Source organism: Lemur catta, chromosome 1 (genome assembly GCF_020740605.2).
Source record: "Lemur catta isolate mLemCat1 chromosome 1, mLemCat1.pri, whole genome shotgun sequence".
NCBI classification, from domain to species: Eukaryota; Metazoa; Chordata; class Mammalia; order Primates; family Lemuridae; genus Lemur; species Lemur catta.
In genome coordinates, this window is record NC_059128.1 from 142,919,310 (window position 1) to 142,944,881 (window position 25,572).

At 42.4% G+C, this 25,572-nt stretch overlaps 1 protein-coding gene across 1 annotated transcript in view; it reads left to right on the forward strand.

The window, feature by feature from the left end:
- Nucleotides 1-25,572, forward strand: part of SFMBT2 (Scm like with four mbt domains 2) — a 149,863-nt gene that overhangs the window by 99,529 nt on the left and 24,762 nt on the right. Inside the window, exons 9-13 of the mRNA XM_045536215.1 lie at nt 94-241; nt 8,113-8,195; nt 12,267-12,393; nt 22,815-22,928; nt 25,266-25,308. Coding sequence (XP_045392171.1) covers nt 94-241; nt 8,113-8,195; nt 12,267-12,393; nt 22,815-22,928; nt 25,266-25,308 — 515 coding nt within the window. The remainder of the gene's footprint in view (nt 1-93; nt 242-8,112; nt 8,196-12,266; nt 12,394-22,814; nt 22,929-25,265; nt 25,309-25,572) is intronic.

Genomic DNA, 25,572 nt, shown 5'->3' on the forward strand with positions numbered 1-25,572 from the left:
TTGGAAGCCGTGCCAGCATTTTATTCCCAGCATTCTATGTGATTCCAAGGAACTCACCGTTGGCTCTGTTTTTTTTTTTTCTTTTTCCTTTAGGTTTTTAGCAATCATTTTTTTCAAGTGACTATTGACGACCTACAACCAGAACCTAGTACACTCTCAATACTGTGCCATGCGGATTCTTTGGGGATTTTGCCAGTACAGTGGTGCCTTAAAAACGGAGTCAATCTCACCCCTCCCAAAGGTTTGTATTCTGTGAAAATTCTCAGGGTTTGGGTGATTCAGGAGGGTGTGTTACTGTCACTGAAGTGCTGCCCTCGTTAATCTGGAGAAGTTTATACTGTGAAAGATTTAGATGTAGTGGAAGTACAGCTGGCTTCTTCATTAGCTTGACAGAGGCGTCAATCATAAGCAGCTCTGTGTCCTGATGGAGCATGTGGCCCTGGGCTTCTCTGTCCCCTGGAGGTTCCCCATCAGTTATTATGGTGTTATTGGCAGCTTTGCTGCTGCTGTTTTCTGACAGAGAGTGCAATGTCGCTAGATGATTAGGGTTAAAGACTCGAAAGTGTCTGAGAAGTGACTTTAAAAATGCAACGTGATACTAATGAAGCCTTTGTTTAGCTCTTTAATTTTCAACAAGATAAATTTTCCCCAGAGTCCATTTGCTCTCAGATATCCAACAATTTGATGCTATAATACATTAAAATAATTTACAATTGGGGTCCAAGAATCACATCTTTAGTAAGTGTCACACTTACAGTTTACTAATTTGATTTGTTGTCCCTTGTAGGTCTCTCATTGGTATCTCCATAAAATTCATCCTTCTCAGTAATTTTGGGGGAGTTTTGAGGGCTTTAGGCAGGACTAGCTGAGGTCAATGGACTATGACTTCTACGTGGCTCAAATGGGCCATATGTGAACGTAGTCAAAGAATTACAATGTTAGGGAATAATTTTCCAAGGGTCTGTGGTTATAAGAAAGTCAGGCTTTATTTTTTGAGCTCCCTTACCATCTTGTGAGAGTGCAATGTATTTGTTTTTATAATTAAAATGAATTAGCATTTAGAGGCAGTGGTGGTTGCGGTCGTAGTGGTTTTATGGTTTCTTTTTGAGGGAACCTGTTACATGTCTTACAACTCAACACCAGGACGGAGAACCATGCTGTAGAATTTTTCCAAGCACCGTTCTTTACTGTAGTAACGTATAAAAGTCGAGGCTTTGTAAAAAGTTTGTTGTTTTTAACTTAAATCCTGAGATTTATGTAGAGAGTATGTAGGATTTATTGTGTATATTGCCAAGTGATGTCAGATGTCTTCATGTGTGTATGTTTTTCACAAATATATGTTGTTGTTTAGGTTTCTTTTAAAACCATGAATATTGCTATGATTATGATATGTTGCCTGATCCCAAAGAGATACAAGGTAGAAAACAGCTCATGAAACAAAAAAGTCTGGAAGTATAGAAGAGATGTGAAAAGAACGTAGATTTTTTTTTGTTAACACTGTTCCTACTTAAAAAAAAAAAAAAAAATCTGTTCCCACACCTTAGAGACAAGTAGTCAGAGCTAGAATGGATAGAAATTTTTCCGTGTGGCTTTCTATGTAAGTGCCTTCTGGGTAAGCGAAGGATAGAACCTTTGAGATTTCACCCCGTTAGTTTAAACCAAATAAACGATAAGTCAATATTGTAAGCACCATGAAAAGTGATCAAACAAATAAATAGATAGACTCAGCAAAAATACGTACAGGTTATCAACCTTGACTCGCTACTTTTAAATTATGTCATTAACCTTTCCGGCATGGACCATGAAAGATTAATTATAGAATCAGAGGAGGAAAAGTTCCACCCAGGGGCATCTTTTGTAGCAAATGTTAAGCCTTTAAATTTCTCTTGTAAAAGGCGCGAGCAAAGGCTGAAGTAATTGGCTTACGAGAGCGCTTTGATTTGTCTCTGTTAGGCTGGCCGTTTAATAGACACATAAACTGTTAACACAATTTAAGAAGTAAAGGTGTATTTTAATGATCACGGAGACACAAAACAGGGAGCCCTAATTGGTATTCTCTTTTCCTAAAGAAAAATCTCAGACATGGACTGATGCACTTGGTCTGTTTTGTGGTCCGTTATATTTCACACATACCGAAGCAGACAGAACATAATACACGGACGCTCATGGCCCTGCTGCCCCGCTTCAGCAGATGCTCACGCATTGCCGTGTCGATTTACATGTCTAAAAAATGAAATATGGGAAATGAAAGCATCACAGATACAAATGAAGACTGAGTGGCCCTTGCGTCCTTCCTTTCTCATAGCCTGTGTCAAACCTATCGATGGATCCTGTCAGAAGTTTGCAGAATCTCACCACTGCTTACCACCGCCACCTGCCTGGCTCAGCCCACCGGCGAGTCTCACCCGGTTACTGCGGTGGCCTCGGGTTTAGCTCAGGGGACCTCAACACAGCAGTCACATTGATCGTGTTAGAACATAGATCACAAGTCCCTCCTCTGCTTGGACTGTCCAGTGGCTTCCACCTCACTCAGTATCTAGGTCAAGACCGTGGACAGCTGGCCGGGCGCGGTGGCTCACGCCTATAATCCCAGCACTCTGGGAGGCCGAGGCGGGAGGATCGCTTGAGCTCAGGAGTCCAGTGGCCTCATTTGTCTAGTCCCATTTTCACAGACCAGGCAGCCACCTGCGGCCAGCTGTCCTTGCCCTCTGTGAGCTGCTGGGACGCTCAGCTCTGGGTCACTTTCAGTATCTTCCAATAGTTTTGATTGTTGAAAATGAAGAACCCCGCCCCCCCTTTTTTTTCATTTATCCCTAAATTCACTTCATTCTTCAGGATTTTTAAGATGGCTTTGCTGTTGACAGCTGATACTTATTTGATGTCAGGCTCCATCTGGGGACATATCTGTGTCCCTTAACATTATGTTTATAATTCAAAACAGCACGTTGAACATGCCCCCAGACAATGAAGTATATTAAGTGTCACACCATGACTGATAATTAAATACTTGGCAACATAATTCTTATTTTAAAAGATAAGGGAGGTGGTATGGCTGGTGTTTGTACTAAACCGACTGGTTTCTCTTCTCTTTCCTTGTTTTCCATTGCTGTTTTTTCCTGCACTGTTCCATGAAGATAGAATAATTCAATTGGAAATTAGCAAATGAGTAGATTTTAAAGATCTGCATCAGGGAGGCCTGACAATTGAACATCAGCTGAGAATATAGGGGAGGTTGGAAGATTTCAAGAGGGAGGTTGTAGTTGTTTAGCAAACAGCGTGGATGAGAAGAAACGCTTGAGTTAGTTACTGGGGTTTTTGCCGTCCTGCCTGGGATGTGCAGAAGCTCCTTCATGAGACAGAAACAGGCAGTGTTTCCAAAGGCATCTCCAGAGTAGACAGACTGGCTCCCAGGGCAGCTCAGCCAGCTCAGGGCTGTGGGATATCACCTCCAGGGCACCCGTCCCGTGAAGTGACAAGATTGAGCATGTGGCTTCAGCAGGTGTTCAAGGAATTTTGGTTCTTTCAAAAACAGTGAAAGCTTGGACTTGAAAGGAGAAAGGTCAGTTTTCAATCAGAAGAGTAATGCACTGAAAAAATGCCCAAAGGAACAGCTCGATGAGTCATGAGATTTTCTGAACGAGGACCGAGAACCTGATCTTAGAACGTGGGTTATGTTACGTCTGTTTCGTTCAGATATCTGGATCCTGGTATTTGCTGATCTTCGAAGATTATTGTATCACTTTCCCTTTCCAAACAAGATTTGAACTAAAAGTTAAGCAAGCTTGCTATTTGCACATGCTCTTCTAACATTTAATAAAGTAAGCGTTCTCGGGGGTGAAGATGATCTCTCCCCCAGGGCTGTTTGCTGTTGAGTCCCACGTGGTGAGATCTTCAGAGCCATCTTGCCTAATTCTCCATGTCTCTCTCTGTCCTTGCTTTACCCCGCTGTGACACTGCTGCCAGACTACGTGTCTGTCACTCCCAGTGACTGCCAAAGCCTTTTCCACCCTTATCACACCAGCAACTAACCAGAGTCTGGCGAACTGGAGACTTGCAGTGAATATTTCTCGAAGAGGAGCTTTTATTCTGGCCTGTCTCTTTTATCAGAGGGAGAGGTCTTTTTTTCAAACCTGTCCCTTACCCCTGTCTCAAGCCACAGGCAAGGGGCAGGCAGCCACCACGATTGTCTCAGGGTGGTTGTGAGTCACTGATTCGCTTCCTCCAGGAACTGGGTAAAATCCGGATCCTGTGGGCAGACAGGAACCTGGAGGCAGGCGGTTCAGAGGCGGTCGTGGTGTGGTCCACACGCCGGACAGGCCCTCAGCCGAGCGGCCAGTGCCTTGATGATCCTTTAAAACAGATCAAAGATGCTGTGTTTCAAATACTTTTTATTAATGAAATAATTGTGCCATCGTTATTGAAAACTTGGGCAACACAAAGAGGTAGAGGAAAAAAGTAGCCAAGAGTCCTACTGCCCAAACGATGATTGTGATATTTATTACTAAATTCTTACATTTCCTCTGGTCTTTTTCTTTGCACATTTTTATATAAATCTACTAATTCTGTGTGTGTTTGTAGCCCAGTCTTTTGATCTAAAGCCATAGCTATTATTTTTTATGAGTATTTTTTTTTAACTTACTACGTGCGATTTCATGCCTGTCGTGACATTCCGTGGGCCTGGATACGTCCTGTCTCTTTTGCTCTGACTGCATGGAAAGTTGTTTGTTTTTATCCCCCTATTAGCAGTCACGATGCCATAAATATCTTAATGTATAACACTTTTTCAGTTTTTAGGGCCGTTTTTATGGGTTAAGTTCCCAGAAGTGAAATTGTGTCAGAGGGTATGAACAAAATAGTTTTTCCAAAGGACTGTCCGTTGGCACCACCAGGAGCACTGCGTGCCCAGAGAGCTGTTTTATGTCCGCACATTTGTATCAGAGGGAGAAGGGTCGTCCACCTCTTCCCTTCTGGACCTGTCCCAGGGGGAGCTTCATTCAGAATAAACACTAATAAAAGCTTAAATAACTCTAATGGTTGTGGCTCAACAGTCTCCCATGGCAGCTTGTTGCAAATTTTAATAGCCTGAGGGGTTTTATTTCCTTTTATTTTCTTCTCTCTGCTGTTTCCCTCCCTCCAGGTTTAAAACATGTTTTCCTGGCTGCAGTTAAGCCTCGGTACTTCTTGTTCTGTCTTTGTTGATTAATGAACGTAATTGGCCCCTGTTGTCTCTGTTATACAATCCACAGCGATTTGTTTTTACGCAGCAGTTATTTTTCTGAGCTGTCACAAAACTGCCTTACAAAGAGAGCTCATTATCAGCCCAAAGGAAAAGAATTTTAAGTGATGGAAGTGAATAAAGGTCTTTAAGAGAAGGAGGAGTTATCCTCTACGCTGTTCACATGTTCAAGAAAATGAGTGCGTTGTAGGGGCAGAATAATTAATTGTTGCTTAGAACACACTCGGCAAGACTTGATTGTATCCAGAAATTATTAGATTGGAAATGGCTCCCCATAGTCAGAGGGTTGAGGGCTGGATATATATCGAAGGGTTAAATGTATTAACAGATCCAAGATAACATGGAACTTGATATTTTATATCGTGGGTTGACGTACATTAGAAGTTGGCTGTAGACAACCCAGCTACGCATTGATATGTAAGGACTAGGGGTGACTTCTAACTTGGAAAGTTTCATCCGAGCAGCTACTGACCATGAAGAGCACCCCAATGTCATGCTGTATCAGAAAATGCTCTGCTGTTCATCTATACAGGTTTTTCCTATCCTGCCTTTCTCTGCTGCTCACAAAACTAACTCAGGAAGTAGTGGAGGTCCAGGGAGGAGATGACAGAACAGGAAATCTTGACCTGAACAGAGTCAGTCTGCCAAGACCCCATTCCAGTGGGATCCTCGTGTTGCGGAGGTTCATCTCGTCTCCATGGATTGAGTTGTGAGGTCTCCCAGAGCAATGCCTTGTTCTGGAACCTCTCTTTGTCCAACCTCGGCACACTTTTCTCCCCGAAGGAGAGAAGGGAATTAGTCACAGAGAGAAGGAACCAAGTCCTTAGTAGCAGCACTGAGATAGTTAGTAATGGTGACTCGGAATCATAGAATGCAGCAGCCACAGGGCCCTAAACCTCTGCTCTTTGTTTTGGGAGTTTGTGGATGAGGAGGGTCAGGCACGGAAGATTTAACTTGCTCTCCCGTGGTCCATCCAGGGACTGGTAGGGCTGGGACCGAAACCCTGCTACTATCATCTCAGAGTGGGTGCCCCTTTTACTGCTAGGAAACTCTTGCCAGTGTCAGGTGCCTTGGGACTAATTCTTCTGTCCTTCTACAATAATGCAGGGGTTAGATCAAAACCCTTCCAGAGAGACTGTGCTCAAAGTGGAGGATTATACTAATTGTAAAGAAACTTGCATTGTGTTACCTTAAGATATGTTTTGTTTTGTTTAAAAATGTTCAGGAGAAAGTCAGTTTGGTCCCTGGCAGAAACCTGTGACGCAAGAGCCATTTAGCTGGAGGGACAGCTGCGAGGGGAAGGGGGGTGGGGAGGGAAGGGCAGGTGGAAGGAGTTGAGGAACGAACCTCTTTGAAACTAGCTGGAAAGAGTTTGTTAAATGTCTCAAAACTCTTGACACTTCTTACTGCCTTTTGGAAAAGGATCGTCAGTCTGTACAGAATGAAGCAGATGTCTCAGGGGAGAAGGGGAGAGCTCTGCAGCCCATGGCAGTGTCGGGGTCAGTGTGTGGGACCGGAGGACGGCTGCTTTCTTGGTCAGTTACCCGCCTCCCATCCTTAAGCAAATTGGGTAAACTGAGCTTAGTTAATGGAAATAACACCTATCCTGTGCTTGAGAGCACAGATGGGGGTAGGAGGAAACCAGCATCTTGAGTTTCTTTAAGAAAGAGTCTCTGTGGTCCTTCTGCCACCATGGGATTCAGCACCTAAAGTCCTCACGTCAAGTGAGTTTGCAGTTGTCAAATTTATGACAATATGAGGGAAAGAAATTGAGAGATTTGGGTCAAAAACAGAGTTGAGAAATCCCGTATAGATTTATTCTGCGTACCTCTCAACCCATGAAGAGAGCACACAGTGAGTGAAGACAGCGGTGCCATTCTACACGCTTTCAGTTAAGTGTAATTGGACTATATTTTTCATTTCCATTCCGTGTTTCCAGGAAAATTTTAAAGGTCTTTCTCCCTTTTCTGTGGCATGCCACATTGGTTTGATTTCGTGTAGAGAATACTCATATTAAGAGGCATTTTCCTACCTGGGTTATGTCTTCCTGATCTCTCATCCGTGACTCTTTCTCCGTCTCCTGTCGTGTGTGCCGTGGTGGTCACAATGGATAAATATACTGTGTAATTGCAGCCCCCCCATGAAGTGAAAAGAAAGGAAGGAAAAGAGTGAAAGGAAGGAAGAGAGAGAAAACAAGGAAAGAGAAAAGAGACCCCTTTGGTGGGCTCCATATTTAGTTCAATTCGGTATAGATGAATAGCTGTTTTTCCAACACCTCCCGTGACCAGACTGTCCCCGGTGTCACGCCGGAGGCCAGTCTTTCCAATACTCGTTTTCCGTCACCCTCGAAGCCCAGTTCCAAGGTTGCTTCCTCCTCTTCCTTCCTTTGGGCGCCTCATCCCTCCAACCCCTGCTCCTTCTTTGCCCTCTTCTGTTACAGTTTTTAAAAACCATCCCTTGTCTTGTCCCCCCCCACCCATAAAATCTCGTGATTTCCACAAGATACCAAGAATTAAGTTCGCATGACCTGAGAATTTACTTGCAAAGAGGTTGCAGGAGGGGTCTTTGTCTATTTCTGCAGGTTGGGCTGTGAGCGTGTGTTTTGTGCCATTTCTGTCTCTCCACCAGCAGGTGGCGCTGCAGGTGAGCCCACCCTCCTCACCTGGGTTCAAGATAACGATGCCTTACCTGAGCGCAGTGCTAATCAAGTCACGTTTTCCAAAATACTTCATTTGACTTCATGCACTCTGAAGTGCTGTTAGGCTTAAGAGAACTTTCTTCTTTGGGGACCTGCACCTACACCCCTTCTTATTTTGTCCATTTGTCTGGACTGTAGCTTGGCTAACGTGGTGTTACCTGCGTTTTGTCATTCACAGGTTACTCTGGCCAGGACTTCGACTGGGCAGATTATCACAAGCAGCATGGCGCGGAAGAAGCACCTCCGTTCTGCTTCAGAAATGTAAGACGCTTGCAGAGATGTGACCACCTTTTTTTTTTTTTTTTTATCATAGATGTTGTTGACCGTAAGTTTTATAAGTCACTTTCTATTGATTGAGCAAAGCTGGAGTACCCTGCACTGGAGAATTACAAAACTTGTAGAGTTTTTGAAAAGTGCCCCGTTCAGGCTGTGTGTGTGTTAGGGTGCGGCTGGGCTGTGGTAGCAGATTGACTAGTAAGTACACGGTGGCTGGAGGAAGTTGAAAGTCAGCGGCAGAGTCTCACTTAAGGAAGAGCCCACGGTGTTCCTGATGGTTGAGTCTGGGGCTAGAGTCACTGAATCTAGCCAGCAGATGCGAAAAGAGACCAAGTTCTAAATGCTGTAGCCCGAGAATGACTATATTATCAATACTTCTGTTTACCTTCTACTGGTGGCTGCACGATGCCATCAATGAGGCCAGGAAGTGGGTCTTGCTCTTCTTTGCCCAGATACGGTTCTGTACTGTGGAAGGAAGAGGACAAATTTTGAGGGACAGCGAGCTGTCTGTGCCCCATTAGGCATGCCTTCACTATGTGGCGTTGTATCGACAAGCTCACCCATAGATTCTTTGCCCCTGAGGTCGTCTGTTCTTAAAATACGGTCTTCAGTTTTTTCTTTGATTACTGGTGAGGTGCTAGTCAGTCTTGTGCATTGCTTACTTTAAGCTATTATCTTGTTCAAGTAGAGCGAATTGGCATGGTGCTAGGATGTTTGTGATGTGTAAAATAACAATGAGTATGTGTGTGCACACGTGTGTTCTTGCATAATTATAGGAGGTGGTTTTATAAAGTACAGTCGTGTGTCACTTGATGATGGGGATACGTTCTGAGAAATGCATCGTCAGGCAGTTTTGTTGTGTGAACATTGTAGAGTGTACGTCCACAACCTAGATGGTGCAGCCTGCTACACCTCAGCTATAAATATATGGCATAACCATTATAATCTCATGGGACCACTGTTGTATAATTGGTCCATCCTTGACCGAAATGTTATTATACAGCACATGACTGTAGTTTGTAAAATTACAAATAATTCGTCAATTCTAGGAACTGTGAAAAGAAATATGAATTATTATCTCTGTTTTTAAGAATGAGGCTTAAATGCATAGCCTGGTGTGTTCAGCATAATTTTAGTTATATAAGTTAATTCCTTATGCTGAGAAAAAGATACAGTCTCCGTTTTAATTGGGATCTGCAGATGAAACGGCGGAGAGCATTCCCAAATCAAAGCCCTGTGTTCTGAACACGTTCTCCGAGAGCTGCTGGGTCGTTGACACCCCACCAGTAATTAGTACTGTGGAGATAACAGAATATGAAAAATGAGATGAGAAAGGGTTGGCTTCATAGGAAGAAGCTCAAAACCGAGTGTACGTGGAAATCAGATTTTGGACTATTAAGCAGTTTGGTTCCTGGGTCAACTTGTGCTGGTACATTCTGGAACCGAGCAGTGGCAGGGCTGGAAATCAGGGCTGCTCACATGGTCGAACGACCTTTGCACTGGACGACTCCGCCTTTGCACGACAGCAGCTTCTCTGTAGCGTGGAAGAACTGTGCGGCGTGTGTAGGTGACAGGGACGGCTGGCTGTGTCACCCAGGCCCCACGAGGACTAGGACTGCAGCTGGTTGGTTCCTGAGGCTCCCAGGGCTTAATACATCCAGCGCTGTCTAACCTGACCTCTCCCCGTGTTGATACTGCTTTTGCAGAATCTGCCGGCCTGTCTGCCTTCCATTTAGGACTGGGGAAACCCTCTGTGATACCCCAAACCCGCCTGAGATGGCGCTTTGTGCCCGACAAGAGAAATGATTCCTTCCCTGACTCTTTAGCTTTGGGAAGAAAATTCTGGCATCTTCCCTTATAAGGAGTTACTGCTTCTATGACAATGTAGCTCCACTAAAGCTTTTAACACGCCCTCTGCTCCCATTCAGCCAGGACTTGTCCAAATGGCTTTTAATTGTGGGGCAAGTAGCCACGTTCCCAAGTGGCTTCTGCACTTGCGGGATTTAGCTACCAAGATTAAATCTGTTTTAATGACTTTGCTGCTGTGTTCATTAAGAGCGCCTTTGTTTCCGGCTCTCTGTTTATTTAATAGACAGGACCGTTGGCATGTGCATCGCATTACTGGTGCTTTGCTGAATGTGTTAGCTGGCTACAAGTGTGCTTTAATGGAATGCTTATTATGAATTCATTTTTTAATCACACATCTCGAGTGTACTGGAGGAGAGCTAGTGTGGGATTGGATGCCTGGAAGACATTTCCCCCGGGGATGCTTAACAATCAGAGGCTGTTAGCAAAGGGAGGGATGCAGCCAAATGCTTAGGAAAATAAACTCCCAGCTAACAGTTTTGGTATTGATCCTTTATCAATTACCCTCAAGCTGTGGACTGAAGCGAAAATAGGTTATGTGGTTGTAGTGTTCCCTTATTAAGTAGGACAAAATGCATTTTAACTTACTTAGAGCTTTTCCAAGCAGCCTGTCGAGTTGTATTATCAGAAAGCAGCTCAGTGCGTAAGAGCCGTGGATGAGGCAGGATGACTTGCAGAAAAAAATTGCCCACCTAGAATATCCCAAAGAGACATCAAGAAAAGGAGCCAATTGATTTCATAACATGCATTGGATAATTTCCTTCTGGTTATATGATAATACAATTGTGTTTTTCAACTTAAGTTTTATAAAAACAGATGTAAATGTGAAGTACCTTGATTTCTTTACATGGGTCACATAAATATGTATTTTCTTTTACCTTATAGGAAGCTATTTATCTTGGGGTATATATTTCAAAATAAATATATGTATATAGTTTTGTAACATGTCTGATTATAATTTGTAGTAGTTGGTGATTTTGGAAAATTTCCTATTTATTTAAAAATCATGTTAGGAAGGAGTTTTGCTTTCAGTGTTGGCTGCGTAAGCTTGGACTGAATTGACCCCTCTGCAAATACAACAACTAAACTCAGGACACTGTACCAAAAACTATGTGAGGGAAGTGGAGAATGAACGAAAGCAGGCACATTGTGCAGGGGAGCAGGTGGTTGGAAAAAAAGGAACAGCATGGGGTGATTGTCCCATTTATTCAGACTTTTAGCCTGAGGGCAGCCGCAGTTGGCAACATATGGGACGACTTAAAGAGTGATATAAAATTTATGGCCTTTCTGGCCTGGTGAAGCAGATTACGGAATTTGGGCAACCACAGACACTGGAAAGTGAAGGGGCACTCAGACGGTAGAGAGCCAGGGTTGGGAACCACAAATTCTATGTATAAATTCTGCCTGGATCTTTGGTTCATCCCTGAATTATGTATGTACCAGGCAGACTCCAAGCAGCCTTGATAAGGATGAAAGAACTCAACTGAGATTTGAGCTACTTCTCAAGAGACAGAATTTGTAGTTTGAGCGCAGCCCAGTTAATTGCTTGCTAAAGCAGAAAAGCGGACACTCGTGGGAGGAATATAACATAATCCAGAGTCTCCACAGCATAACATTTAAAATATTCATGTTTCAACCCATCGTTTCTCAGGACATGAAGAAATTGAAAAATTAGACTCATTCTCAGTAGCAAAGATTATCAACATGGACTAAACCCAGCATGACCCAGATGTTGGAATTAACAGACCAGTATTTTAAAGCCCCTGTTATAACTAAGCTCAGTTATCTAAAGTAGTGTTCTCAAAGTGTGATCTTTAGACCAACAGGCATGATTTTATCAAGGAATATAGGAAAGTAGAAGAAATGATGTGTACCTCAGTGATCCCATAGCAGTAAGGGTGCATATGGAACTAGAAAAAGAGAATATATTCATACTCTCACTCATACAACCAATATTATTAGACACCAACTGTGTGTCAAGCACAGTTCTAATTTCTGGGATACCTACATGAAGAACACCTGGTTCTTGTCTCATGAATGATGGGAAAGACAAACACGTCAACAACCCTGTCTTATAAATAAGTTGTGTGTGCAGGCGTGTGCATTTCTGTTTCTTCATCTGGCCGGCTCTGTTCTGCCCACTGTCTTGCCCTGGCTGTTGGCTCAGTGTTAGTTCTGTTTCTCTTCCAGACATCATTCAGCCGAGGTTTCACAAAGAACATGAAACTTGAAGCGGTGAACCCCAGGAATCCAGGAGAGCTCTGTGTGGCCTCCGTTGTCAGCGTGAAGGGGAGGCTGATGTGGCTTCACCTGGAAGGTACGCACAACTGGCGGTCATTGGGAAAAACGTGGGGCCCATCTGGAAACCGCGGGGTATGGGGGGATTCAGCACTTCCCAGAAGCATGTCTCCTGCTTCCCTTATGTTTAAAAGGATCTTAAATTATTCAGTGCTCTTAAATAAGTGAAACTAATCAGATATAAATGTATTCAGAGGCTCTCATCTTAACTAATGATTTCATGAAATGAGATGCTGGTGAGATAATTGTGTTTGGAACATAGTGGTCTTTTTACATCGTGATTATAAGAGCTAATGTCACAATTAAATTAATATGAGTCACTAAAACTGGTATTTGAGGTCTTGGTTATAAGGATAAAATTATGTATTGGGATTTTAATGTGCATAATACCATTTACTTTGGTTTCTTTTGTAGATGTTTAATTTTTCCTTAAAATGGTAACTAAAGGGTGTCTTTCTCCCCAAATATATAGTAAATAAGATGTAGGCTTGTTTATTCAGTGATGTCAAAACTATTCTTTATAGCTACAGTTTATTTACAAGTGTCCATATTTTGTGAGCAGAACTTAGGTCAGATTTTGGATTTAGATAGAAGACTGTATTTTCCATATGTTGTATTTTCAATGAGAAATAATTAAAATGGATTTGATCTCTGAGGTTTTCACATCTTTCTATGATTTATAATTCTTTGGTTTTTTTTTTTTTAAGATTTCACAGTACTCAGTAGTTACTTCAGGTGTATATGTGCAAAAACAAAAAAGCATAGTTATGAATAGTAAAATAATGTTAAGTTTCCTGGTCCATAGTTTAAATATTATGACATACTCATACCACCATTGGAATAAAAAGTTAAGAAGGAAGGTCATAGAATTGGTGCAAATATCTTCTCTGTCCTTACTCCCTCAGTAAGCAAGTCTAAAAGGCCTGGAAAGTTCTTAGATCGGCCTACAGTCTCACACACTGCAGTCAAAGGCACTGCAAAAGTTAGAGAACAGTAATTTTTTAGTTGATATCATTGCGTTGCCAATTTCCAGAAAACAGTTTAAAACATTACTAAAATGTAGGGTTTCAAAATCTATTTGAAATAAATAGAAATTCTCAAAAAGTTGATTTCAAGAAGAATGGCCTCTATTTGGAATTAACCAAAATGTAGACACAGGCAATGTGGTGGTATTTCTGTAGCTACCGGAATAGAATGTGACTTTCTTTTTGTTGCTCCATCTATAGTTGAGTCAACTGCTCTTGGAGAAACAAGATCCCTTCTGTGCTTCCTGATCCCTAAATTTAACTTGCGGTCTAACACAACGCTAAGCCATATTTATGAGACTGGAGTCTTATTTGCACTATTAATTTGAAAACAAAAAGTGGTAACATTAGAAGCCCAGGTTTCGTCATTATTATTTAGCACATTATGGTTAGAATTCTTCGGCAGTCATTATTTATTTAGCAGTTTCCACTTTCAGCGTGCTTTACGCCTACTAATTACCTAACACAAACAGCAGCAAGGGTGTCCTGATTTTTATAGGTGGAGAAACTAGCTAAGCCGTTAAGATCTGCCTGGGGTTCAAATTCATGGCTTTTGACATTTTCTCTGTTGCTTAATTCACCTGACCCTACAGCTTTCCACTTAGAAAGAGTGATGAGCGACATTTAGTGTATATTTGACATTTTTGCTGGTGTTTTCTCCTTTTGCTGGTCTACCTTTGGTTACAAATGTTTGGTTTTATAACAAAGAACTGGAAGTCAGCTCACATCCGATCTTCTTCTTATTCCCTGGAGTGCTTTCATCGTATGGTAACGAAAATTTGTTACCATTAGTTGCCATGTCAGAAAATAGATTGTCTATTTTTGCAGACCTTACACGGTTTAAAAAAAAAAGTTTTTGTGCACTGGACGCAGTGGCTCATGCCTGTAATCTTAGTCCTTTGGGATGTTGAGGTGGGAGGATGGCTTGAGACCAGCCTGGGCAATATAGTGAGACCCCTTCTCTACAAAAAAATAGAAAAATTAGCCAGGTGCGGTGTTGAGCACCTGTAGTCCCAGCTACTAGGGAGCCTGAGGGAGGATTCTTTGAGCCCAAGAGTTTGAGGTTGCAGTGAGCTACGATGAGGCCACTGCACTCCAGCCTGGGCAACAGAGCAAGACCGTGTCTCTAAAAAAGAAAAGCTTTTGTAAGCAGTCTTTTGAATATTATCTGTTTAATGTTATAATATTATCTGTTGAATATTATCTGTAATTATTGGTCAAAATTTTGCATCTTTGTTGTCACTTAAAAAAATATATTGCACACAAATCAAATAAAATTCTAGCCAGTTTCCTTGGTCTTGCTTGAATTTAGTTTTTTGTTCTTGTTTTGTTTTGGTTTTGGCCCTTACAGAGCATTTACCTTTTAAAGTGGCAGCACAATGTCACTTAATTTCTCATTATTTCACAGTTTTATGTAGAAAGGATAAAATGGTAGAGATTCATCACGGTCACTTTGTGGCTGTTAAATTATTTTATATGGCGACGATGATTCTGATTATAAACCGTTTATTTGACTCTTTATAAAGTACTTTGTAACAATCTTGTTAGTTATTTTTATGTCTTAAATGGATCTGAAGTCTTCTCAACACAGCTGATTGACGACTTTTAGGTAATTAAAATGATTATTTCTAGTTAATATTTGACTTCTCTTGAAGTCAAGTCACTGTTTAAGTATCTTTAAAAGGGGCTGTCGTTGAGGAGGGAGCAATGAGTAAACTGTGTGAGATGAGTGTGATTATTTTAGGCGCATATTTGAAAAGAATTTTAAACTCTCACAAAATCCCAATGGTAGTTAGCAAAGGTCATTTATGATGATGGAGGATGGCGGTCAGTGTTTTGGAGAGTATTCTGCTGCTGTGAGTCATCATGTCCGTGGTCACAAACGTCCATGTAACTAAGCTGCTTTCAGTTTCAATGTCTCTGGCATAAGTGGCTCACATAGAGGCACAGGTCTGCCTTCTCACAAGCCAGGGGACTTTCTATGTATTCCCCATTGTTTTCTTATGGGACAGATGTTAACTTGTTTTAACCCTAAGAGGATTTTATATCTTTGTGTTGCCTTCTCTGGCTTCTCTTGTGGGGTCCACTTTCTCAGTACCATTTTTTTCCTGGACACTTTACTAAATATAGACACACGCCCCACCTATTTTGCACTGCCAAAGAGACCAAGTAGGTTTCTAGCTCACGTTTTTAGTGGTTCATGCAACGGATAGACAAGGACTTTGAAGAGGTTAGCATTTTACCCACAGTTCTACAGGAGGAGGGAGATTTTATTGAAAAGAATTATTTTATTTTTTTAAAAATGGTGTTAAAATATATGTAACGTCCAATTTACTGTTTTAACTAACCGTGTTTAAGGCCACAGTTCAGTGGCACTAAGTCCATCCACACAGTGGTGGAACCACACCGTGTTCATCTGTGAACGTTTTCATCTTGCAGAACTGAAACTCTCTGTCCGTTAAACTAAGCTCTCCCGCCCCCACCCCAGCCCCTGGCAGCCGCTGTTCTGCTTCCTGTCACTATAAAGTTAGCTACTCTGGGGACCGCAGAAGAGGAGAATCATTCAGTGTTTGTTTGAAAAAGATTTTTATCAAGATGTATTAATGATAATAATGCTTTATGTCTATATACTTTCATCATAATTCGCCGTATTGCCTTTTTCATCCTCATGGGCCCGGCTGCTTCATTGGCAAGAATATTAAGATGCAGAAAGCCCATGGTTGATGCAGGGTTAGAGAGTTGGTTGACAGAGTGGCCACTCGCTAGTCCTGGACTTCTTGGAAGTGTCCCCAGGGTCACATTAAAAGGGTTAGGAACGCAGAGGAAGAACAGGTTTGGAGGGAACCAAGTTTAAATTGAGACAGTTGTGTTTCAAGACATGGATGGGACTTCCAGGTGAGGATAGGTAGCTGGGAGCCAGAATTTTGATTCTGAAGACCTCATCAGAGGCTTCAGAACATATAGGGATAGTGACAATATGCTTTGTTTAAACGAGGAGACTTTTAGGAACAAAAGGGGTACTAAGGAGATGGGACACCGAATGGGACAGCAGGCAAACTGCGTCATCACACGGGTCACTGTGATCTAGGGTTCTGCAGGGGAGACGTAGCAGCAGCAGACGGCTGTGCCCATGACAGTTTGGAGCCCGACAGAGCCAGGTGTACCTGCGGGTCCCTGACAGCTCTGTGGCCTCGAGCAAGTTGCTAAATCCTCTTGAGCCCTGGTGTTCTCGTTTCTGAAATGGCAGTGACTTAATTACTCACACCAGGGACTTTGTTTGCATTAAAGCAGTTAGCATAGATCTCAGGAAGCATTTGCCAGAAAGAGTGAAGAGAAAATCCCTAGGAGTCAGACAAAGACTCAGCCGTGAGCCTGGTTCCTCCAGGACATGCTCAAGTCGTCCTCGGCACTGAGCCGCTTCCTGGTGTCCGGTTTGTCTTGTGTGGTAAGAGTGTGTGGGGTCATCCCTAGGAGACCCCCAAGCCAGGCTGAGTGGGACTTCGAGGAGGGAAGAGTGAGATTAAACCTGTCAACAAGCTGCCCCTGGTGCTCGGGCAGACCCACTCTCTGCTGAGTTTTTGCTGCCTCTTGGGGGTCCTGCCCCCAGGGGTGGGAGCCGTGCAGGGGGGCTCGGCGCCTGCTGTGTTGGAGGACACGGTGCTTGGTTGAGCAGAGCAGTGCCCGGACCCCCCCCACGTATAAAATGGGGTAAGACACCACCTGCCTCGGAAGGTGGTCATGTGCATTATGTTAATTGATCCCTGGGAATCACCTAAAACAGCTTCAGAACTGCAGAACAACTTGGTAAATGTCCTCTGTTATTTTTGTCCTCATTATTACTCATATTCTTTTCCTTCTGCTTAGAAGAGATGTGTTATGCTCTATGTCATTTTCCCAAATACCGAGTATTTTAGTCTTTCAGCCGAGGCCAGAATTCCTTTTGCGTGATAAAAGTCATGGTGACAGGCAAGCTTCATCACTGCTACGTTATTTAGCTGTTTCCGTTGTGGCCACTGCAGAAATGTTTGAAGAGAGGTTTAGAACGTGAACAGTAAAACCCAGTCTTGCAGTTGTAAATTAAACTTATAAATTCAAACAGGTGGGGGCTTTGCCGTTACTGTTTTTGCACTTTGAATGCAGGAAGGGAAAGATGGCCCCGTAGGATTTCTTATCCAATCTCTTTCTTTTCCAGTTTGTCAAAAACAAATATACCGAGCACGAAAAAACAAACAAACAAAAAAATGAAGAAGACCCAAAGTTCTCAGGTCTGCGGAGAAGTGTCAACATTTAAGTTCAGGAAACTTAACCCATCAACTCAAGTTGTTACTGGCATCTCATGATCTTTGCTTTTTTGCTGCCCTCTGAAAGGAAATTTAAAGAAAGTACAATTTTTCCACAGTCAATAATGGCAAAAAACACTCCGTACATGCCTGTCTCCGTCTCTGTCTCCCCTGTTCTCACTGCCACAGGCCAGCTCTCAGCCCCTGCTGTCACCATGTCAGGAGTCTCCCTCCAGCTTGCTCGGCCGTCTTCTCGGGGCTCTATGATTAAGTCTGTATTTTTCTCACGGAGTAGAGACTAAACTCCATAGCACAGCATACAGCAGCCTTTCCCTTGGGGACACACAGATGCTGCCTGGAGGTGTAATCTTGATACTGTATGAGTTTAAAAATCTCTTTTCTTATTTGTGCTGGTCTATAAAATGTGTCTAATAATACAGTCTACCCTGTAGGATGGTGGAGGGGGTTGGCTGAGTGAATTAATATCCATAAAGTGCTGAGTGTTAGAATAGTGAAAGTGCTCAGCAAAATGTAGATTGCTGATGACATTATTATTAGGTGACACCTCTTCTTTTCAGATTTGCTACCCTGCAGGAGCCTGTGCTCCATCAGAAAGGGCCACTTGTGTCCGTGACCGTTGTGATACTGTCACTGATGCTGTAATCTGCCACTCGGGGCTCCACTCCATCTGCACATTTCACAAAGGATGTTTTTACAGGAGGTCATGGTTACTTTGTTTGCTACATGGCTGCTGAGTAGATACAATGTATATTCCTGAACAAAATAGCGATTTAAGATACAAGGTTCCCTTAAGAACTGCTGTTTTGCCAACCAAATTTTGAGATAGTGAAATATTTTATACTTGAAGCTAAATTTTAAAAACTCCTTGATAGTTTATTTTTTTGTATACTTGGCTCAGTTCCAGTAAACTGCTCCTCACACTGTAATCAACTGGGGTCCTACTAAAATGCACATTCCTGGGGCCACCCAGACCAGTGCATCCAAGACTCTGGTAGCAGGGTCTGGGAATCTGCATTTTTACCCAGTGCCCCTCCCGGGATGTCTCCTAAGCACTCCAGGGTTTGTAAGCCACTGTAGGAGGTCAGTAGGCAAGACATGCAAGGCGTTTGCACGGACCTCATGGGTTTAGGAGACCAGGTACAGAAAACGGCCCCTTTAACTTTTCCATAATTTGTGAAAAAGTCAGGTGTCTGATAAGCTTTTTGCAGATACTTGGAAAATTGAAACAAGGGAAAATGCAAATGTGAAAATAATTATATTTCAAGCCTGTGTGGGTGGTTTTAAAGTCTTCAAAAAGAAGTGTGGCCTGTATGAAACATTTGTGGGAGAAGCTGCTTCAGCAGGTCAGGATACGGGAGCAATATTTCCTGGACAGTTAAAGAAAGCAGTCCAAGAGCAGAAGCTGTCTCTGGGAAGAGGCTTGTAATACTACCAAATTTATTGTGTTCTGAAAGTAGGTGCTTGGTTAGGTGCTTGGTCACCAGCAACAGAACTGCCTCTGGCTGTCTTAAATTAAGCTAGGAATTATTTTGGAAGGCTGTTGACCTGGGACCGATGCAGTCAACTCTCCAGAAGGCCTTGCAGCAGGAACCAAAGCAAAGTGTCGGTTTTCCAGCTGCCACTGTGACGAACACATCTTCTGGGTGACATATTCTTACTTGCGGGGCTGAACTCCTGGAGAGAAAGACTAAGCCTACCGTCATCTCGCCGTGGTGGGAGGTGGTGGCTCCCTCATGATGGAAATTCTGTGCAAGGGGTATGGGGCCCTAATGGGAAGGAGACAGATGCTAGATAGCCCTGTCCCCCCACCAAAAAAAAAAAAAAAAAAAAAAAAAAGGAGGAGGAGGAAAGAAAATGAAAACTGCTCAGCTCAAGTGCTTGCTAAGGCCCTGGAGTTAGATTAGATGGCCCATGTTCAAATCCCGCATCTGCCACTTACCAGCTGGTTGAGCTTTCCCGTGCCTCAGTTTACCTATCTCTAAAATGACGATGAAAACAGTCCCTATCTGTTAGGGTGGTTGGGAGGATTAAACATGGAGGAGAGTCTGGCCCGTGGTGAGTGAGTGCTCTTTGCTGCTGTGCGAGTCCGTCGGCATCCGCAGAGGAGACAGCGCGGAGCTGGTGGGCAGAGTGTCCGGGTGCGGTTCTTGCTCACGGCTTCTCCGACTGGCTGCCGGGGGTTCTGCCGGGGGTTCACCTGTTCCTCTCCCGGCCGAGCCTGTCGGCACCTGGTGTGCCCTCTAACTTTCAGTGGGGATGTTAAGCAAGATTAACTTGTTCCCTGAAATATCTCTTCCCTTTCTTCCCGTCCCGGCTTTTAGCTGAGATGAAGATGTAGTTCCAATTCTATTACTGTGCACGTGGAAATCATTTACCTTCCTCGTGGGGGGGCGTGGCCCCTGTGTCCCTCTTGCCTCTGGTGCCCACGAGGCATCTTTCTTCTCAAGTCACCGCTGCCTACTCTGTCCTCTTCGACTTGCTGGGAGTGAGGTAATGACATGACTTCAAGAATTGATAGGATTGTGTTCCTAGGAGGACACTTGAAACCATATGCTGTCTCCTTTTGTCATCCCCGTGTTCTGGATAGGACAGGTCACCCACTTGGTCACAGTGCCCATGTCACTGGTTAAAGGGAGCCACGATACAGTCTCTGCAGTTAGAGGGACAGGTAGAACTTTGATCTGCTGGTTCGAGGACAGCGTCTGCAAGGAGATAGCAAACTGCGCAACTATTTTAAGGTTCCAAAGGGGATTCTCACTACTGTGTATGCTTGTAAATTGAGTTTGTGAGCATGGAACGTCTTTGTTCTCTCCGCAGTGAAATGATTCATGGCTGTGTAGTTTTGTTTTCATTTATGGTAACTTGCCCCTCATTAATTCAGAGCTCTATGACAGCACCATATTTATGGCGGACAGCCTCCCTTCCTTCTCTGGGTGTCTTTCGTTGTGTTGTCATTGTGGTGCTCATGGAGGTTGTGGTTGTAAAATTAGTAAGTCATTCACAAATGCCAAAAACCCATACAAGTATCTTTAGTCGGATCCTCCCTCCCTTCCCTGTGCCCCAGCCCCCGGCCCCTCATTCCTTCCCCGACAGATGCCCAGGCGCGTCAGTATTCTGCATTTCCTTCCAGATCTATTTTATGCACATATGAATATATGTTATTTCCCCCTTTTCAAACAGATGGTAGTGTACTATATATGCACAATATTCTGTGCCCTGCCTTTTTACTCAACAATACATCTTGGAGATCTTTACATGTAAGTATATAAAGAGATGTCTCATTCTTTTTTATAGCTGCAGAATATTCCATCATACGAGTGCACCCAAATTTACTTAGGCACTTTCCCATAGCTGGAGATTTAGGCTTCCTGGCGGTTTTTGAGGTGAAGCTTCTGGATAAAGATCAACGAATAGAATCTATACTGAGTGGATGCAGCTTAGCATCATTGTATGTTATTATAAGGGATTTTTCTAGACTATGTTAAAGAATATTGCAGTGGTCTTCAGTGGAACATCTGGCTTTGCATATGTACTTTTGGCAATCCCAGAACAATCGAGGAGATGCACTGTACACACTTTTAATGGATTATTTTGTAAGCTATTGGGTTTGGAAATGAATGAGCTTGTCTTAAAAGCTTATTGTCTGAGTCCAGCCAGATGAGTCTTGTTTTCATAAGGTTGATAAAAAGAAGTGAAGAACTAGTACCCATCATTCAGAATGGGATTTGAACAGTTTTGGGGTCAGGAAAACTTTCCTCCTGCAGGATAAATAACTCATTTTTCCATCAGTTCTCATTGAATAGATGCCTTAATGAGCTAGACTTGGGATGAGAGAAGGCAGGACTATAACTTTCTTGAGGGAAAGGTGGCTGACACATCTGAGCTCGTAAATATTGTTTAATTGAATGGGAAACAGGATCAAAGAATTGTAAAGTATGGTAAAGACAGCCTTAGCTATATATTAATGTATACATTGTGCAGAAGTATATGTATTAAAGCCTTAATACGATGTGATGTTTGAACTAGCAGAACATTGGAAGATGAAAGTCATAATTTAGGAAGGAATAAGCTATAAAGTTCACTTTACACTTCCTTTTGAAGTACTGCTTTTAATGACCTTGAAAATCTTATTTGTAGCTAAACATAAATCTGAAAATACCATGTAGGAGATGATTTTAATCTGTTAGCAAAATTATTGAGTTGCTAAGAAACAAATACTTTATTATTTTTGTGGGTCTGAGAAGGAAACAGTGACCTCGTGTGATGGGAAACAGCTCAGTGTCCTCTTTGTTGGACGCTTTGGAGAATTATGTGACCTTCAGGACAGGGAGAGTTACTTGTACGTCTGAAGATACTGGCAGAGGTTTTTTTTGTCTGTTTTGAGTATAATTTTTCTTGTTTTTCTGATGATTCCTTTAGTACTTAGGTTAAATATCTGTTGAGTCATGTAATACTAGACAGAAACAATGTCTATTCATTCAGTGTTGCGCTCTCTAGCCCAGGCGACAGAGTGAGACTCTGTCTCAAAAAAGAAAGAAAGTGACTCTAGTCAAACCGATAAGTCAGCAAGTTCCCTAGAGAGGTTGCTTTGTCTTTGTGCACCATCATAATCACTGTTTTGAGTTTTACTGGTTCTGGTCAGCTGTGATGTTTGACTGTCTTTAGCTGCAGGTTGATCCTTGGTGTTGGGCGAAGCACGTCGTGGTGGCTTAGGTGTGGGCCCTGTGGCCCCTACCCCAAGCTGTGCCAGGTTCCCTTGGTCTCAGAGCAATTCCCAGGCAAAGGAGATGCTGTTCCCTCTTTCAGCATCTCTGGCTCAGATGCCCGTCTGTTCCAGAGTCCTCCTTTCTGCTCCATGTTGAGGGGGAAGTACTTTTCCCAAACCCCCACTTTATTTGAACGCCTTGTGTTCTTGCCGTTTACATTGTGAGCATTTATACCTGTCATAAGACTGAAGACTCCCTTAAAACCATACCTTGCACACTGCCATTGTCTCTTTTGTTTTTGTTTTTTTAACATTCAGAGGAATGTTTTTCTCAGTCTCAGGGATGCTCTAGTTTTTTTTTTTTCCTTCTGTTTCTTTGTTGGTGAAATCTGTATCTCTCATCTCTCAGGGCTGCAGACTCCTGGTCCGGAGGTCATTGTTGACGTTGAATCCATGGACATCTTCCCCGTGGGCTGGTGCGAAGCCAATTCTTACCCCCTGACGACACCACACAAAACAGCCTGTGAGTGAGGCCTGGGCGAAGGGGCTGGGGGTGACATCTGCGACTTGCTGAATAAATAGGCAGTTTTGTAAAGAAATTAGAGCCAAACTGTAAAAAACAAAAATGGTTTCAGATTTTCCATTGAGCACTAATGTTTTTATCTTAGTTGTCGTTTAAGTGTCTGCATGAGATGAACATTTGGAAGCATGTCACAGGTGGACAAACTATGTCGCGGTTGAAGAGAAAAAAATACCTGCAATCTTGACTCCCAGTGTTGTACACAATCCATTGTTTTGATGGGAAAAAATGCGTTAGATGCTGTATTCTTGTATTATCAGTTCTGAGAAAGAACTAAATATTCTCATGAAGTTTCTCCTAAAGGAATTATAGTTGATCCCAGTGATTTACTGACATATTTATAAACACTTTACCTACTCTTGACACTAATTGGTGAGATTTCAACTGTACTTTAAAAAGTGTATTGCCTCACATGCTTTAGATCACAGAAATACCACACGAAACCAATATTAGTAGTTAAACAATTCAGCAACACGCATGCATGCACACACACACATACATTTATACACATTTAAATGCATACAGCAGTGTGTTTTCATGTATGTCACTGTAGGTCATTATCATGAAATGGTATCATTTAAAAATCTTCAAACCTAATACATCTTTGCATTTATTATTCCACTCTAATGTGTATCAAAAGTATTATGTAAAATTACGGGTCCTTAAAGAGATTGCATTTCTGTTACTTTCTTTTTGGAATTTGTATGCTAGCTTTGCCTCTTTCTAGCAGCCTGTTCTGTGGTGCACTTCTGTAGATTCTCAGAACATTCCTTTAAACAAAGTTCTATCTCAAGGTTGGCTTCAAGTTCCCTGATGGATTTCAAGGGCCCCCCACTCAGTATTGATTAAGAACAGTATAGGACATTCTCTGCAAAGCAAAGTGGGTAGTTCAGATTACAGACAGAGGTCAGAGGTGGATTTTCAGGGCTTCTTCTTTCCCTATACCATCCTGTTGAATAAATCTGATCCAATTTGAGTAATATTTTCCCCTCACTTTAAAATATTTAATATTTCTAAAACTTTGAGCATGGAATAATTATTTTAATCTCAGAGGCATTCTTTTTTCCTTCTGATATAAAATGATGAGTTCTTCTCTCACTCAGCCAGCATGGCCAACAGTCGGGCTGTCCCTGGGTCTGTCATGGGGTTGGGGCTTCGTCATCTCTGTTGTCCCTGCTGTCCCTCAGACAGAACCTAGTGTCCTGGGGCCTCTGCCTCCTTTCATACGGATTTGGGAGGATGGAAGTGCTTTGAGTTTTTCTGGGGCACAATCACACCTGGGTTAAGCTGAACACAGTAATGTTTCCTCTTTATTTTACACTTTGCATCCTCGCTGCTTCCCCAGAGTGTCAGTCAGGTGTCCGCACCCGATGAACAGAGGCCGAGTGACACAAGTTATTCTGCACCCATTTTTCACCTTGGAGATCATGAAGTTTACAGCTTTTCATAGTAATAACTGGAATTGAGTACCAAATAAAGTCAATAGTGGATGGAATTTTGTTAAATATTTTTTCTCATTTATTTTTGCTTGTATTTCTTACACATGCATTTTGCTTTAAAGAGGCAAACTCCCACTCTAAACCTGCCAGACTCTAACAGCTTTTAGAAGTTGTGTTGGAATTAATTTATGCTTATGTTGGAAGATGCAGGGTTATCTGAGCATGCCAGATTAGATTAGATGCCAGAAGCTTTGGTCTATTTTTGTTAAGGCGATCCTAATCAGTTATAAATATAAACTGGAAGTATTCGTATCCAAAAAAAAAATATCATTATTTGTTGGTTTATGTCAGTATTCAACTAGATGTATTTGCTAGCCACTAATTCTCCTTTTGGCAAAAAATAATTTTAGTCTAAATGCATGCCTCCGATCCTACTTTGGGAGGGTACTGTTATGGTAACATTATCTCTTTCATCACAATCTCTATGGGGAAAAAAAAATCATTCTTGCAGCAATTTATCTTGAACACATGTGTTTACAGGAGGTATAATAGCTGTAGTCTTCTTCTTTCTTATTAAATGCACATTTTAAAATAAAGAAACCACTATGGTGATAAGATTAAATGTACTAAGTTCTATTAAGATCTCACATCTGAGGAGCCAATGTCCGCTTTATGCTAGAAGAAATTGATTTAAAATTGTGGCATGAGTGAAATCACTTTTCGGTATTTAAATTGTTCCTTTAACACGGGCACTTTTTTTACACTATAACCCGTTTTTAAAAATGCATTTGCTCCACTAACAAAGCTGATTTTCTGTTTTCCTTTTTTGCCTGTTTTACAGCACAAAAGAAGAGGAAGATTGCAGTTGTGCAGCCAGAAAAACAGTGCGTGTTTCTTTTTTCTTTTTTTTCTTTTCCCCAGACTGCATGGTAAATGGTAGAGTGTCTTTACGGAGGGTAGGAAGCATGGCTGTTTTTATTACAGTTAGCTAACAAAGGGTGCACTAGTCAAGATGGTAGTAAAACGTAGCTGCTGCTGTTTGTTGTGTACCTGTTATGCTCAAGACACAGTGCTTGCTTAAAAGGAATTTGTAGTCCAAACTGTCACTTCTCGGTGTAACTGATAAACAGCCCAAACTCACACATGGA